General features: G+C 37.5%; 1 protein-coding gene across 1 annotated transcript; it reads right to left on the bottom strand.

Annotated features, from left to right (window-relative positions):
* Positions 1-183: 183 nt before the first annotated feature.
* LOC129410028 (relaxin-3 receptor 1-like) lies at positions 184-1,344 on the bottom strand. The gene has a single exon (XM_055157099.1). It carries the CDS (start codon positions 1,342-1,344, stop codon positions 184-186), a length of 1,161 nt encoding a protein of 386 aa, XP_055013074.1.
* Between the last annotated feature and the right edge of the window lie 16,769 nt (positions 1,345-18,113).

Raw genomic sequence — 18,113 nt, 5'->3', positions numbered from 1 at the left:
ACCGAGACAATAACCCACACCATGAGCGTAACATTTACATGTGTCTTTCAATACCACAGCAAAACTGAAACTAGTTCACAAAATTGCACACGACATATGATAATATGAGGATATTTGAAGATCTTGATTACTTTACTACAAACACTGGTCCATCCCTTATACACAGTAGTGCTTCGTTTACCGTTACATGTTGGAGACTGTTGTGGGCAGAGTAAGAAGGGGCTCATAGGTCCTGGAGTCTGTTGTCTGGCTGCACCTGGTATTTAACTGAATAGTTAACGGACCAGCTTGTCCCAGTCCTGGCTCTGAGTGCACATTGTAGGGGACTTTGGACATTAGGGACACAAGACTGAACTTTTGGAGAGCCGCACGGTACTCTTTCCGAACTAGGCAGTAGATGACCGGGTTGAAGCAACTGCTGCTAAATGCCAAGCAGTTTGCAATGGGAAAAAAGTAAGTTTGAGCCGAATAGAAAGACTGACTTATGTCTACAAGATCAAACTGTATGAGGATAGTCCAGAAAGTGAGGACATTATAGGGAAACCAACAAGCGCAAAAAGATAAGACCACCACTGCAACAGACTTTGAAATGTCTGTGTTTCTTGTGGAATTCGTACCCTTTGGTTTGTGTTGACAGAGAAATCGAAGGAGAAGTAGATAGGATGGGATCATGATACTATAGGGAAGTAGGAATCCAAGGACTACCCTTAAAAGCTGGTTTAGTCCAAGCCATGTTGTTTCAGGGAACCGAAGCAGGCATGCTGTATCATTATTGCTACCAATGTGTTTTAGATCAGCAAAAACAGCTCGAGGCATTGACACTATGAGCGCTCCTGCCCATATCAAAGCCGTTGCCAGGGGAAACGTGTATGACCCAATGCAAGACTTGGGTTTGAGAGCGGTGGCTACGTAGCAGTACCTCGCCAAACTCATAGCGGTGAGAAAGAAACAACTGGCAAAGACATTCAGGCCTGTAAGCAAAGAGACAGCTTTACACGCAGCCAATCCGAAAGGCCAGCTGTAGTCCATGGCGATGTCCACAGCCCAAAACGGCAACGCCAGAGAGAACAGGAAGTCAGCCAAGGCCAAGTTAAACACGAAGAAATTGATGTTGCCTGTAGTAATTGTGCGTGTCGAATAAAGTAGGAACATAACTAAGAGGTTCCCAAAAACTCCAGTAGTTGCGACCACAAAATAGACTATCGAAATGACTGTTCTGAGCCAGGGAGAGCCATCATCAGAAATCTGCAAAAGACCCCCAAAACTAGTGTTAAAAGAGTCATTACAGTTGAGCTGTTTGCCACAGTTGTCCATTAATCGTTTGTACAGCTCTATGGCTGACATGGTTCTTCAGATGGAGTCGGTCAGTCTGAAGAGAGGAGCCTGGAGTCCCTTTTCGAAGCTCCAATAATTTATTTACAAAGAAAGTGGCAGTTCTGGTTGGTGGTCCGTCTACATTAGCCGGGAGCAGCCTATTTCTGCAAGGAAGAAAGAGGAAATCATCATGACATAATAGCCACATGCAGTAAATAAGTGAATTAGCCTTGACAGATAAACAAATTAGACTAGAAGTGTTAACTTGTATGTATCAGCCTACAGAGAATCAAACTTCTGTGAAAGGAAGTGTGGATACATAATGAATCGACAGTATTTTATTTCATTCAGTTCAAGTTTGACATTCTGAAGTAATTAAAGTTTAGAAGGGCTTCAGAAAAAGTATTGGTATAAATAATTCTTCAGTGCAAACGCTTTTAAATTTAGACTTTTAATACTTAGACTTACAAGTAAAATAACGTCTTTGATAAAATAGCATATGTCTTATTTTAAAGACTCAAATGATTTCTAAGTTGGTCTTAAATTTTCATTGCTTTGGGGTAAATTAAAAGTCTATGAACTGTCAACCGGCTTACACATTAATGTTAAAACAATCATGTCACTAATAATAACTAATAATAACAAATCATAGCTTCTTCTCCATAATTTATGTAGTTAAAATTAAGGCAGAACTTACTTTGACCTGCATGTTTGGGTTCAAAATACCCAGTAAAAAGAAGATTTAGTTTTTGTTCTTTAGTTTAAAAAGAAGTAAAAATATCTTACCGGAGGATTGGGAATTTTGTGTGGAGACTTGACATGAAGCTGATTCTTCTGCTCAAACCGAAGCGATGAGAATGTTACAAACCCTGAAGCTCCGCCCCCGTCTCTCCATGTCTGTCCCTGTTATGGGGCTAATATGGGTGACACTTAAGGACACCTCTTGGGAGCTCCAATTCTCATGTCTGTGTTTAACTTAAACCTAAGGCCTCTGTAAAGTTAAAGTTGACATATTTGGTCAGATCTCTACTTTTATTTATTTTCTTACATTCCTCTAAATCCCACTTCCTCTGCACTTTCACACTGGAAACATCTGTCTCAATAGAATCAACATAATCAGAACAAGGGCACATCCAGTGTAAATATGTCAACATCCGATAAATCCGCAGCTTTATTATACAAGGGTACAATTATATTTACCTCTGCCAAGGAGGTTATGTTTTTGCCGGAGTTTGTCTGTTTGTTTGTTTGTTTGTCTGTTAGCAACATAACTCAAAAAGTTATGGACCGATTTTGATGATATTTTCAGGATTTGTTGGAAATGTGAAAAGGAAGAACTGATTTCATTTTGGGGGTGATCCGGAAGAAATCCTGGATTCTGGATCACTTTGAAATTTTAGTTAACTTTGTGGTAAATGGGCCAAAAATTTTGTTTCTCAATATCTCTGTTAATTATTGACCAAACCCCATGAAATTTGACTCAGGGATGGACAATGGGATCCTCTTTCATATTCCAAAGGCTGATCCGGATCTGATCCAGAAAACTGATTTTATCGCAATTTATATAAAAAATGGGGGTAGTCCTTGGCGGAGGTCTGCGCTCTCTGAGTGCTTTTCTAGTCCGGTTACTTTTTTTGTCCTACTCAAAAACGTAATATTGTAGAGAGATTCAGGTCACAAAAAATAAATAAAAAAGATGTATAATTGTGAGAATTTTAGAAGTATAATTAAGTGTTATGTTAGGTTTACGTTGTGTAACTTTTCTGGTGGAGGGTTCATCAAATGCTTTTCTTCTTGGATAAATCTTTCTATCTTCATAGAGACCAAACCAGACCAAGTTACAGGTCAGATCTGTGGAGAGGTGACCCAGCTCACAGTCAGAATGCCTGTTTTTTGGGGGGGGGGGTTTAGGTATTTTTGAGCAGTAAAACCACCTGCAATTTAATAAATGTAAGGTAGAGCTGTTTAATGTCATACTGTAGAACATTCCAGGTAAAGCAATGACATATTCATAGTAACAAGCAGGTGATGGACCCCTAACCAGAAAATTACACAATGCCCCTTTAATTAGTAAGTTAATTTCAATCTATACCCTAAAAAAGTCACTGTTTATGCTGCATTAACTTCACTTAATCATTCAAGAATTTTGATTTCACTGTTATTTGGTCAGAGGGACGTAACAACAACCGAAATATCATGATAGTGTATTGTCAAAAGTCTCACAATTGTATCTTGGAGTGGCACAGTATATCGAATCTCAAGTCTTTTTGCTTAAACTCATTGTTATGGTGCAGCAATATAGTGGTCCCTCGTTTATCGCGGGGGTTACGTTCTAAAAATAACCCACAACAGGTGAAATCCATGAAGTAGTCAGCTTTATTTATTACAATTATTATACATGTTTTAAAACCCCTCACCACACACTTTTATTAGACACACATTAGGGAGTGTTCATCCACTGTAAAAAAAAAAAAAAACAAAAAACTGCTCTTAAAAGGTGAACTGCGTTATAGTGGGGGATGACTGTAGCTAAAAGAAACAGAGGGAACTACAAATACAACAATTCTTTGCTCTTTTTCAGTCCAATTTACACGATGAAATAACTATTATTAAGCACTTTTAAATCTTAACTCTTTGGTTTATGACAAAGCAAAGGCTTGTCAAGGCATTTTTAAAGGAAAAAGTAGTACAGTATTCTCAATTTTGTTTGCCTGTATAAAATATTGCAATAAATATCATACCGTGAGATGCATAATGTGAAAATATTGTACAGAGAAATTTGGATATCGTTACATCCCTAGTGTATATGTGCAATAATATAATAATTATATAGAGAGATTTCCGTTCTTCTTCTGTGTTGTATTATTGTTGCATTTGAGTGTAAAAAAGGTACATACTGTAAAAGGGAGTTTCTATTATTAAGGTGTTGGGCGTTGCTTCCCGATTCAATTGAGCTCTGAAAATGACTCTTCATTATCATTTGTTCATAGTGGAAAGAACATCACTGGTGAACGGCTAAATGAGATTATGGTGAAACAGGCGGAAGACGGGAAGTTGATGGATGGTGACCTGTCTGAGAGAAGCCATCTTTGTAAGGTATGACATTGAGCTAACCTAATCTGTTCATTATATATCTATAAGTAACAGCTTCATTTGTGGGATTTATTGAATCTGATGAAGCATGTTTTGCATAGAGGAAGAATATATGTCAATTAATGTTATATAAAAATAATAATGCAAATACATCGCTACACTATGGTTACAGTATGAATGTTTTTTGCGGAGAAACTGTGCTTTAAATGACCTAAGAGGATTTTGCTAGTCTTCTGGGAGCCATAATTAATTTATGGGTGCCCCCTTGAAGAACTCCCACTCATGTAAACATAAGTAAAGTGGTCAAATACAAGGAGGAGGGAGAGTTTTACAGACACTTACCTTGTTTGAAAGAGCTACGTTGGTGGTTTTAATGTAAATGGAAAATCCAGCATCATGTTAGAGGTATCGCAATGGATACTTTACTTCACGTATCTCTGTTTAATTGTGTGTAATTTGTCTTCACAGTTTAAAAGCCAATGTGATCAGAAAGGATGAGCTCTTGTTGCTAAGACAAGCTTCTACAGGCTGAAGAGTTTCACCTTTAATCAAACGCTTCCTGTTGAGAATGATGGAGATGCTGATTAAAGGAGCCAATTTCTGCACAGGTGTTTCTCAGAATCACCATTTGACAATACAACAAGAAATTCACAATCATTTTCAATAATTCAGTCGGTTGAAAATATTTTGAGATTTAGGACTTTACAGTTTCCTATATTTGGGAATGGAGGCGTAAACTGCACTGTACTGTACAAGAGAAATGAAATGAAACTTCTACGCAGTGGCGGAGATAGCAATTTGGGGGCCCTAGGCGAACTTGAGTTTGGGGCCATCATTATAATGCAGTTTTGGGGTTTTTTTGCTATTTTTTTAATATATATATTTATTGTCTATTTTCCCCATTGTTCTTGAGACATGTGCATCTCTATTTATTTGAATTATGGTGGATTAGAAACTTAGTTCAGTAGCCTACTAGATAACTAGTGCTGAAAGTAGTTTTATTTTTTTGCTAGTATAATTACATTTTTGTTTACATCCATTATATATGATTATGATTATTTTTCTTATGATTATTGTTTAAAAGTAAACTACTCTAATTTAATGTCATCGAGAGAAAATCAAATTGCCTCGGCCATTACTTGCACTGAGGGCAAATTGGTTGGGGGCCCTAGGCAGCCGCCTACTTTTGCCTAATGGCAGCACCACCTCTGCTTGTACGTACTCTATTTTCTCTATTTATAAACAGTGATGGGAAGAATGCTAATTAGAAAGTACTTTGCAACATATTTCCCCATGGTTCAATCAGAGTACTGAATTCTGAAAACTTAGAATACTTTAATGCGGAGTTGCAATATATTATAGTGTAAAAAAAAAAAATTACAAACAACATTATTTTTGTTAGTATGCATTAATTATGTCTAACTAGAGATGAAAAACTGATGACTCTCCAATATTTCTCACTAATACTATGCAGCTCAAAATTTAATTATATAACGAAGTACCACCATGTATTCATTTTTAAAGGTGTATTGTGTAGCTTTTCTGGTGCAGGGCCCGTCAAATGCTGTTCTCCAAAGAGACATAATACTTTGACTGGAATGTTTCACAGTATGGTATTAAACCTTTCTATACTCAGGGAGACCAAACCAGACCACGTTACAGGTCAGATCTGTGGAAAGGCGACCCCGCTTACTATCAGAATGCCTGTTTTTCTGGGTATTTTTGAGCTATAAAACCACCTGTAATTTAATCAATGTAAGGCAGAAATGTATAAAGTCATACTGTGGAACATTCCAGGCAGAGCAATGACATAACCATAGAAACATGCATGTGATGGACCCCCAGCCAAAAAGTTACATAGTGCATCTTAAATTTATGAAAGTTAGAATACATATACTCACAATTAGTACTCAGAATATGTATTTTCGTCACATGTATTCAGTTACTTCTCAAAACTGTTTATAAGATCAATTTTGAATGTTTTAAATGGACAGAAAATGCATTAAACACACTAGTTGTCTCATTTCTAAGCAGTTAAAAAGTTGGACATCTGTAGACTGTAATATGGCTTGATTTTTAAAAGCTCCAGTCAGATGACTTCTAACTTGCTGCTTTTGTCTCCATCTACTGGACAAAAACCCTCATGACAACCCCACAGGTCAGTCCATAATCCTCACATGCTGCTACTCACGCTCAGTGCTTCTTATTCTTCAGCTGAGTGGGCCCTCTGGTGTCAAATGTGTAAGCTTACAATGCGCACGCCTTTCTGTAATTAAAATATTACATAATCATGAACGTGTAACGTATAGACACACAAAACATCACATATAAACAATACTTACATATATTATTATGGTAATTAATTTGTTACTAGAATACTTATCTAAATTACTCACTGGATTAGCGTGCTTGGTACACCATGGACAGGATGACCAGACGTCCCTGTGTCCCCTGTCCCAGCAGATTTATCCAAAACTATTGATTTGTCCCAGTTTTATACAAGAAATGTCCCTATTTTTGACCAATTGATAGCATTCAACAGTAAAGAGTGGCATAAATTGTCATTTGTTTCGGTAATACAGAAAAGCTACTTAAAAATGACCAAAAAATTACGAAAATATAAATATACTGACTTACCGAGTGCATAACAATTTTCCTTAGCTACTCGTTTCACAATTTTATTATTACCAGCCAAGTCAAACCGAGAGTGTTACAGTTTTTTATTTTGAAATTCTGGTCATCCAAACCATGAATGTATGTTTTATGTTCTCACCTCACAATCTGAAGACAAAATGGACACTTTACAACGAGCTAGTCAAGTAATTAATGGCATCTCCCCGTGATATCCCTAATTTCATTATAAATTATTACATTATTTTGGTGTAATTAACTTCACACATCTGTCATTACTTCTGAGACGATTTATTATCCCTGTCCAGGCGTGTCCAGCAAAACAAAGCTGCATGTTTTTCGCGCGCCTCCTGGTTCATTCAGCGCGGTGGTGTGGTGTGGATCCGCGTTAATCACGTTATCTCTCGCGTCATTTTTGTCCCGGTCGGAGCTCCGCTGATGCTGCTGCTGCTGCGGACAAGAAAGAGGAGGAGGTGGAGGAGGCAGGCGACTACGGGACTGCAGCTCGGCCAGGTGCACCGCTGCCCCAAACTCTGATTCAACTTTTAGATCTGTGAAAGGTGATGCGACCCGGACTGGAGGAGATCACCCCGCCTTTGCGCCATTGTTGACTCGCGTAAAGACAAGTGGATCCTTGAAGACTCCTGTCCCAGCTTTGAGGTAAGAGTCACTCAACTAAACGTGCCAAAACGCGCTCTTGTGCTGGTGTTTTAAGCTAGTTTTACGCACGTGAGTTTGGCGAGGCGTATTGGTTTTGGATTGAAGTTTGAATTTGGAAAAGTGGGCTAAAAATAGTCGGGAGTGCGCTTATTTGGTGGCAGTTTTAGTAAAGCCATTTGGTCAACTCGTCCAGAGCGAGGTGGCGCTGACATGACCGGATTGACACAGGTAGACAGCTTCTCTTCCCCAACACGCTCATCTGTCAATTTCTATCCATTATTAGCTATGTTATTGACTATTATTATGCATAGTTATGGCTAGCAAAGTTGTGTGGAGTGAGTGCAAACGGGACAGACAACAAGGCTGCCATTGTACGGGATCAGCAGCGGATTATCGAAATTCCTCTTCTCTGCACCGTCTCAATGGCCTCCAGCCTCTCTGCCCCTGACCGCCCTGCCCGCATCTCTCCGGGGATAACACATCTTTGATACCCGGCCTTTCACACCCGCTCTTTGCCACTTGTTAGACGCAGTTGATCATTGGAAACGCGCCCCTAGATCGTGGAGCCAGAGAGGTCCCAGTGGGAGACAGGGGAACATGTGGACAGGGCGCGAGGGATTGACAACACTCGGTTTTGTCATGAGCCGTGTACTCATTAGCAAGCTAAAGTATTCAGTGACGTTGGAACAAAACCACTGAAATGCATTGCTTTTCCGGACAAGGGTGTCTATTATTACAGTGTTTTCAAAGTGAAATTGAACTTTGTTGTTGAATAGCTGATTAGTTGATTGCTATGAATGACCATTATGGACATTTGTGGCTTCTTTAATGTTAGTAAAGACAATCATTGTAATCGAGGTTGGCCTATCCACTGGAATTGTTAGAAGTACATTGTGGGGATATGGTAATTATTAATTTACAAGCTGTTTTTAGAAGAAATTCTAATCAATTGGCCATTAATAGACAATACGCAGCAATATAGTGTATAGTAGCCACAGAGATTTACTAACATGCATTAAAGTAAATGAGCTCTTAAATGTAATGAGCAGATTAATTCTAATGTGCTTGCCTGTTCACCTTTTAAATATTAATGTTTCATATCCTATTATGCTTGTTAACATTTTGGGATGTATTCAAATGTCTGTACGTTGGTGGAAGTCTAATTACACCCACTGGACTTGATCGAGGCTTTTTATTTTGCAGCAGTAGTGGTCACAGACTGCAAACAAACAGAGGCCCAGATTTCTTCCTCCCCCTCTCCTCTCTCCCTCCCCCCTGCTCTCTGTCCATACACTTGCACATCATGCCCAACACGCACCATCCCCGGCCCCCCTCCCTCTCTCTCCCTCCCTCCGGTTTGTGGCCTACCAACATGTGGGGAGGTAATCCCAGCTATTAGGGTAATCTCCTCAGCATGACGATCAATAAGGGAGGGTGTGCGACAGCTAACCAGACTGGAGGAGTGCGTTTGGGGAATGGAGACAGGGTCAAATTTGAGCTAAAGAAAAATGATTAAATCATCCAGATTAGGTCAGGAGCGTATATATACGAGCTATGGTCAGGAAGCTGCAGTCTGAGGCGGGGGAGGGGTGAAAGATGTGAATTAGGCTTTTAGGACATCTTCACTTTGGGCAGCTCCTTTCAGTGATAAATGACAATGGATTCAGAGAATGACAAATGAACATAGAGACAAGTAAACAAGGACCAGTGCAACACCAGTAATAGTATGCCATGGTCTATTGCACTAGACTTCATAATACTCATTCATGTTTTGAATATTACATAAACAAAGTCTAATAGTAATGAATATATAATGGTGATATTTTGTTTCTAGCTTTTAATAATTAGATAAAACGGTTAGTCTAGTCTAATCAATACTAGTTAATTCAAATTATTCTTTTTCCAACTACTTTTGACTGAAGAAATCAATATATCAGTAATGAGAATGGGAGTAAAAAAATAATACTAATCAAATAGAAAGCACACATTAAAAACAAGTGGTAGATAAGCCTTAATTATCTTATTAATGTGGAGCATTTTTGTTTACCGATCCATACTCTGGTGTAGATGTTTGTGTTTTTGGTTGATTGTTTAACAACATAACAACAACAAAACATGCTGCACCATCTGAAGTTGTATTTTTTGTTTTGATTTTGTACCATCAGTAATCATTGCAGTTTTGTCAACTCTGTGATTAAATTAGCTGTGGTTAACTTTTCAATTATAATGATTCTTGAGAGGTTTGGGTCAAAGTTCACTTGGTTGAGTTTATCAATGGCTTGGCGTTTGTGTATTGTACATGTGATAGTGAGGCAGTTGCACTCCTCCTGAGTCTGTTTGGACAGTGAGCACATGGACATAGTGCTGAGTTTGCATCCTTTGCTGTGATGTTGTTACCTAACCGACCATTACAGATGGACCACTCACTGCATATGCCTCCTGTCTCCTCTGTGCAGCCTCCATATGAACTGCTCTGCTCCAGCTGCATGGAAACATCTAGACTTGGACACTGAAGTTTTACATTAAGAGAAAGAAAATGTAAAAATCTCAGATACCCCAAATTTTCTGAAATCCTGTGTTAAAATGTGATTATGCACTATACCTGTATAGATTCAGGTATGTGATTTTAATATAAAGTAGTGCAATTAATCAAAATCTCATTCAGGAAATAATTAAAACCGTCTTTATTGGGCTTTAATAAGAAAAAAGTTGAGTGTGTCAGAGCTGGAATCAATAAACCTGATTCATCAATACAAGTTTTTTGTTTTTTTTTAAGCTATATTTCCCTAATGGAGTGCAACAGTTCCACCAAATTTGATCTTAAAAATGTCATTAATCCTATACACTTTTCAAAAAATTCATGTAAAAGCTCAAACACATCATGGAAGCTAACTATATGTGTAAACTAATATCCATAAGACGTTTATTTAAAGTCCAAAAAGCACATTTAAAATGCAAGATTCAGAAAAATTGATTAAAAAACTGTTGGTTTATAAAGTTTGAGAAACAAACTTATATAAAATGATAGGTCTTGTGGTCATAGTTGATTAGCCTCTAACAAGCTTTTAAACTTTGAATTTATTATTATTATTTTTTTTTTCAGAAAGTCTATGAGAAAAAATGTCTGGGAAATTTCCTTCCAGAACCAGGGGGTGGGCGGTCACTGTCAGCTTCTTAGTATTAATACAGATTACTGGTTTTAACAATGCTTGTGAGTGTCTTGTCAGTGGCAGTAGTAGCCGTAGAGAGAGACAATAGACCACGCTATGATGCATTTTATTACAATATGGACTGTGATTTGAAAGAGGTCAACAGTTATAATCTAACCGAACAGTGTATGCTTTTGTGTTGTTGACTGAATAAGCATGATACTACTTAGCCGTGAGTCATATGTTAATACAAAGAGAACACACGTCTCTTTTTAGCCGTGCTGCAGAGGAAGTGCAGATCAGACCCTGGCAAAGTGTCCATATGGAAGACGGGCTGAGTGCGAGGAGCTCACAGATCCCTCCCGCTCGGCCCCGTGGAGACACAGGGAGAGGTGAGATTGGATGGGCCCGGCCAGAGTCAGGTTTCCACGGGCCCATTCTACTCCAAAGAAGCCGTGGTGTAAAAGATGCAGAGCCCGAATGGGAAACCTAATCCCAACCCCGCTGCCAGCTGTCATTCTTATGCTCCAGGGTAAAATCGCTAAGCAGGTATCGTCTTACTCCTCTCCAATCCTTACCTTAATCGTGGCAGGAAATGCTAAATTACGCACACACACTCTGGCGGACAGTACTACAGAGCACATCTCCAGTGAAATCGGAGAGCATTGATCGGCGCATAAAAGAACCTGCTGAAGAATTAGTCCAAGTGAAGGCTGCACTTGAGGGATTTGACTGGGGAAGTTGTTGTTAGCAATGGAACAACAATTGAGCAGATGCTACCGTGCATATGAAACTCTGCTCCTGTGGCAAACACACAATGTCATGTATTGTTGTTGGAGTTTGGATTTTCAGTCAGAGCAACCGAAATTTTTATTTTACTAAGCAACAAGTTATCATAGTGAATATATGTACTTTTCAGAAATTATACAATTCACTGATCATTTTCAGACTGATTCAAATCAGCTATAATTACATTTTTTCCTCATAGTTGCTTAATATCTAATCTGTATAATATATTAATCCAGTGGCTACGGTATATTTCTTATAAAGGGATATTACAGTGAATTTGGCTAGTAGGAAGTAATATTCTCTTTTGATTTGTTCCTTTTCTTAAAATTACTCTGAAAGAAATAAGCACATCTTTAAATGATCAGTCATTATGTACTTAAATGACGATGCACTTACTGTAATTTATGGATAATTATGCTACATTAAATAAACAGTCATGTTTAGAGGTTATGTTCACACTTGCTGAGACAACAACAAATTAGGGCTAAGATGAACTGAACTCAGAACTGAACCTGGACTAGACCAGGACTGATCTCAAACCAGGACCAAACCGATACAAGCAGGAACACACCCTCAGTCACACTGGTGTTTTTACTGATGCTAACGTATTCTGCATTAATATTTTAATGTAATAGTAATATGTCCATGTTGTAGTTTCTCTAATCAGGAGATCCAGTGTACATTATGGTCTCAACACAACTGAATGAGCTCTATTCATGGAGCCGCCAGGCTACTTCCACTTATCTCAAAAACTCCTGCTCCATTCATTGTATATTGGGATTTAGCCGAGTCGTACTAAAATAAATCTATATTTCAATATTAGATAGAGGACAGCATGGATAATCACAGAGAGCGTGTTTAGACCTTTACGATAACGTAAATACTTCACTGGTGGAAACTTCTGTGTGTATAAAACATAGACTGTATAAAAAAGTGGACTAAGTGAGTGTGACATCACCTACAGTGTTGGTCCTGGTAGAGCCAGGCTCCAGATTTGTAAATCTGACCATGAGTAGCAACCACAAGAGCCAATCATGATGGAGGTTGTTAAATGTGCCTGCCTTTCTCACTACAAAACTATAAGGGGTGCTTACTTAGCAATGAAACACATTAGCTGTCAATCAAACCTGTTGCTAACGCTAGCGGGAGCGACCTTGCTGAATGAAGGCATCTGATTGGTCAGTTATTTATGTTCATATCTTGATTTAGGAACAAAATACCGAAATGAAAAATTCAGGATCACGTAGAGCGGGTTAATACAAACATGTTTAGACCAAAATGACGAGGCTCACTGCTGCAGTCACAGAGAGAGGGGTGACAACATCCAAATGTTAGTCAATTGGAATCAGGGTCAGTAGGAGCCAGAAGAGCCTCCTGGCGAACGTCATATTTGCAACACGGCGGCTAGTGTGTTAGCTATGTCCATTCATATAATCGGTCTATGGTATAAAAGTAACTGCTTGTGTCTCAAAACTAATGCTAATGCTAATGCTAACGTAATCTAAACTCAAAATAAAACACAAAACAACTTCATACATACATCTAATGACAAGTCGGTTGTTTTTCTGTGCAATATCATTCCTCATATCACTATTTTAACATCACTAATTCATTTTAATTTCAGTTAGCATTAGCATCGAGACACAAACACCTACTTTTCTAAACACAGAAGCTTCCTCTGGTGAAGTATTTACATTGTACCAAATGGTATTAACACACTGTTTGTAATTATGCATCTGTAACCTGCTGTTCTTTGTCTAATATTTAAATATAGATTCATTTTAACACGTCTCGGCTAATTCCCAATACACAATCAGTGGAGCAGGAAGTGGAGCTCCGCAGTTTTGAGAAAAGCGGAACTAGCCTCATCTGTAACAGGGCCTGTAAACACTGAAAATAACCAACAGCAGCCATGCGTTGACACAAAGACAGCGAGGGAGACGGTAGCTGTGCGTCGCGCCTGACCTTGCCATGATAATCTAATCCCAGTGGAGAGTGCTTTTTTTAGAGAGCAAGTTAATGCCAGCAGATTATACTCCAGTGTCTCCATACAAGCCAATCCACATTGATAGAGAACAGGCCCTTTGTCAAGCCGTAGCGTGATACAATGCAACAAATGACAGTTAAGTAGTTGTGTTTACATGACGCCTTAACAAGTGAAATCACCCAGAGTGCAATTTGTGAAAGGGCCCAGATTACAATATTATGTAACAATATCATAATAATGTTTTTTTTTATGTTTCTGTATTTCTTTCCTTAATTACACAAAAAGTTGACCTCTTCATAATCACTAAATGAACTAAAAATGAAAGTATGTTTTATTACAGTTTAGTTAAGCCTGTCACGCTAACAAATTTTGACGTTGGATAATATTACTCAAGTAAATTTTTACGATAATATTGCAACTACTGACACAATTGACACAAAAACCCCAGAGCAGATTTAAAACACAAAAACAAAATTTACAATATCATTAAAAAAACATGAGCTGCCATAAATAAACAGCAGAATGAAATACTTTAGCATCTGTAATGAGTCTTAGAAGTATGAATTCAACATTTTAAGGCTTAAATCTTATAAAAAAATAACAAAAAAATACCCTAGTAATGCAAACAAAATGTACACATGATAAATATTGACCCTTCCAAAAAAATATTCCAGCTTTCATATACTGAACGATAAGTCGATATACTAATTATCATGACAGGCCTAAGTATAGAGGATTTGTTTACTCCAGTACTCCATGAGCTGAGTAAATACTTGTGGATTTTTAGAAATTGCTGTGTCTGATAATCAGTGGTGGATCAATTGTATTACTTAAATAAAAGTTCAGATGCAGGGACAAAAAGTTACTCAACTAAAAGTAAAAGTATCACATGAAAAAATCTACTTAAGTGTACTAAAGTAGCTGTTTAAAAAAGTATTTTGCTGAGATTTTCAGAACAAATAATGTATCAAATGTAGTGATTTTGATTTAAATGATCTCTTAATTTTTCTGGCTCTTTTGGGGTTTTTGAGTATTTGGTTTACTCAAAGTCAGGACGTTAAATCAAACTAAATGTGATAAAACATAAACTGCATTTCAGCAGGTCTCAAGTCATAAAGAAAAGTACTAGTAGTTTTCAGTCCAGATCTAAAATGTAGTGAAGTAAAAAGTACATATACATGTTCTCAAATGTAGTGAAGTAAAAGTAAAAAGTAAGCACTGTAAAATGTACAGATATCTAAAATTTTTACTTAAGCATTCCACTTTTACTTTTGTACTTTGTTACCTTCCACCACTGCTGATAATAAAGTGATAATGGCCCTTTCCTGACCTCTAGTTGAGTTTTCTACATGAGTGAATGCGACCTATTGTTCAAAAAGTGCTAGATCCATTCTTCCTTAGTCTTACTCTCCCACCTCTAGACTACGGCTCTTGTTGCTCCCATATCAAACTTCACTTCAGCTACACGTCCTTGCCCTATCACTTACTATACTTGATCTGAGTCCGCGATGTGTTGCATTAAAAGACCTCCATGATAAAAGGCCACTCATTGAGCAGCTCAGAATGCTAATCCTTGTATATGTTGTGTAAGAGTTGGACACGGGGGATGGGCAACCGCTGTGTACAAGTTTGCCTGTGTGGAGCTCATAGTTGTCTTAATCTCTTAGGTACATTAGTGCGCTCTATCTATCTCACTACGCGTTTCACTGCTATTTAGTCGCTCTAGGAAGAACACCGGGGCAGTGTGGGGTTGTGGGTAATTGTGTGTCGTTACATTAACATGAAGGATGAGTGGAGGCTGAGAGGCAGATGTTATTATGTGTGACAAAAGACTGGGCAGGTCTATGGGCTGTGGCAAAGAAGGATGTTGCAAGTTTGTGTTACGTAACAAGGTTGAAGCTGAAGTCTTATTGTATATTTAGCGTGGTTAATCTTCCATTTATAAGTCAGAGTGGCTTTAAATTGCAATGAAACTAATTTGAGAAGTAGTCAGTGCTTTGTGAGCTTGACTGATATGAGGTAGAGAGTTGAGTTGCGTAACTGAAGTTTTAGAGTTAAAGGTTGCGTTAGTGCTTACAGGCAAATCAATTATGAGTCAATAAGAGACAAGAATACTGCATACTGTTTTAGAAAATACATGGAACAACTATATGGCTTATCCCCGTCTTCTTAAACATAAAGGGTTGTTTTTCGTTTTCTAAGGTATGATATTAATTGTGGAAATATTTTAGTAAAGTCAAATGAGCAGAATTACATCAGAAATGGCATCTGGTGTAATTTTATTTCTGTAAAATCCATAGACAAACTACCATAGAGTCTTTGAGTCTGAAAGGATTAGCAAAATAAGAAAAGGAATGAAGAAGACATAATCTGTAGCTGTGACAAGATCAGTGGAGTTTACACTTTAGCTGTGCGATTTAACAATTTTTTTTTTTTTAATGAACCATGATTTATTTCTCATATTAATCAGTTACAATGTTCAATTCAGTTTGCTTTTAAATATGAATTAAAATAAAATGGCTTTCAACATTTTCTGAGTAACAGTGATACAGACTTAATAACTGCTATTCACAAAAAATAGTATTTTTTTCCTCAACAAACCAATTTTTTTTTACTGACACACGATTGGCTGTTGATTAGAAAAACACAATCATATCATTAACAATTAACAATGACTGAATCTCATTTAAAAGCTGGTTAATTGCACATGCAGTATTTATCAGAATAAGCCAATTACTGTGAATGTAATTAGTACATTAAGTCCAAGAGTCCACCGCCTTTAATGCTGTCTATATCCAAACTCCAAACAGTCCAGGTCCTTATTTGACATTTCCAATGGGACTACTTTTCCCCGGCAGTTAAATATTTATTATATTCCCAAATCCTCCTTCCACAATCACAAATTCTGACCCCTTTGTCTTTAATCTACATAAGAAGAAGGCAACGCTGTGTAATCCTTATTTGGAACTTTTATTTGATGTTGTATTTGCGGCTGACGAAAACATAGGATTACAGAACACAGAGGATGGGGAGGTGAGGCTTAGGGACTATGGATTTGAGCCCTAGCATAAGGACGGTCACATGCTCTGTCCAGTCAGGGGTCCTCTGGCACTGGAGCGGCCCACCACTGCTAGTTGGAAATATTTGGATGACATCAGCATACACCAACACGGGCACATATGCAGACACTGAAAACCGGGCTTATTATACCACATTGAGATTTGTTTAGGGCATCTCTAGACGAGGACATAGACAAATTTTATTGATCCACAAGGGAAATTAGTTGGACACAGAGCACAAAGAGCAAAACAGCAATCATAAATTCTAAATAAGTAGCAAAAAGGACAGCAAGAGGCAGAAATAATGCATGATTATATAAGTGTACATGCACAAGTACAAAATAAAATAGGAAATAAGTAATAAAATATCTCAGCTATAAACAAGAGGTCAAAAAGAGACAGTGCAAAGATGATATGATTTACAGGACACAGGGTTATCTGTTACATAAGGGTGATTTGTTATACAATTGTAGGGAGTATGAAATAAAAAAAAAAAAGTTTTTATTATTGCTTACTCATTTTGGACATGTATATCATTGTTTTGTTTTGCATTTTAATTTGCATTTTAGGTTTTAAAATCAAGATTTATCTCACAGTGCACAGTTTAAACACACCCAGGAGAATTAACCTTTGTGCAAAGATGGAAATATGAGCTAATACAAGAAGCTTTATTTCAGAACAGGCTTGTAGAGGGTTAGCCAGTTTTTGTTTTATATTTTGTTCTAATCAGTAGGGATGTAACAATATCCAAATCTCTCTATACGATATTTACTGTGTATACTATATTTATTGCAATATGTTGTGGAGGCAACCAAAATTGTAAATATGCTCATTTTCTGCCATAATCCACATAGTTTAAAAGTGCTTACTAACAGTTATTTCATCATGTAGATTGGACTGAAACAGAGCAAAGGATCGTGGTCTATTTACGATAATTCTCTTCTTTAGCTGTTACTACACCATAACAATTAATTTGAGCAAAGAGACTCCTAATTTGATATATTATGATTGTCCGTGATGTTACTGTGAGACTTTTGATGACATGATATTTGGATTATTATTCTTACATCCCCTACATCTGTGTCATTTGCAGCTATTTAAATTACAGCTATTTTTGATGAATTAATACTTGTATGTATTATTATATTCCATCTTAGTGCAATTACAAATAGATGTATAACTCATAATAGCATAGTGACAATTAGGGATGCACTGATACTGTTAACTGGTATCGAATATCAGCACTGAACCATGAAAATTTGCTGGACTGGGTCTGATATTCTCGTTGAGGCTCTGAATTGATTTAATAAGACTAATTACCGGTCATAGTTGACCCAGAAAATCTCATAATGTTTGAGCTTTTAATATACAAATTCTTCTGTAGTTACTTGAGAGGTAAATAAGAGGGTTATAACACATTTTGTCATACGA

Source organism: Boleophthalmus pectinirostris, unplaced genomic scaffold (assembly GCF_026225935.1).
Source record: "Boleophthalmus pectinirostris isolate CB_2022bp ecotype Guang Dong unplaced genomic scaffold, ASM2622593v1 HiC_scaffold_21, whole genome shotgun sequence".
Lineage (NCBI taxonomy): Eukaryota > Metazoa > Chordata > Actinopteri > Gobiiformes > Gobiidae > Boleophthalmus > Boleophthalmus pectinirostris.
Note: the sequence above shows the minus strand (reverse complement) of the source record. Positions and strands in the feature narration are given on the sequence as shown.

Coding starts and splice junctions, on each gene's coding strand:
- LOC129410028 (XM_055157099.1), bottom strand. CDS start 1,344: ATGTCAGCCATAGAGCTGTACAAACGATTAATGGACAACTGTGGCAAA.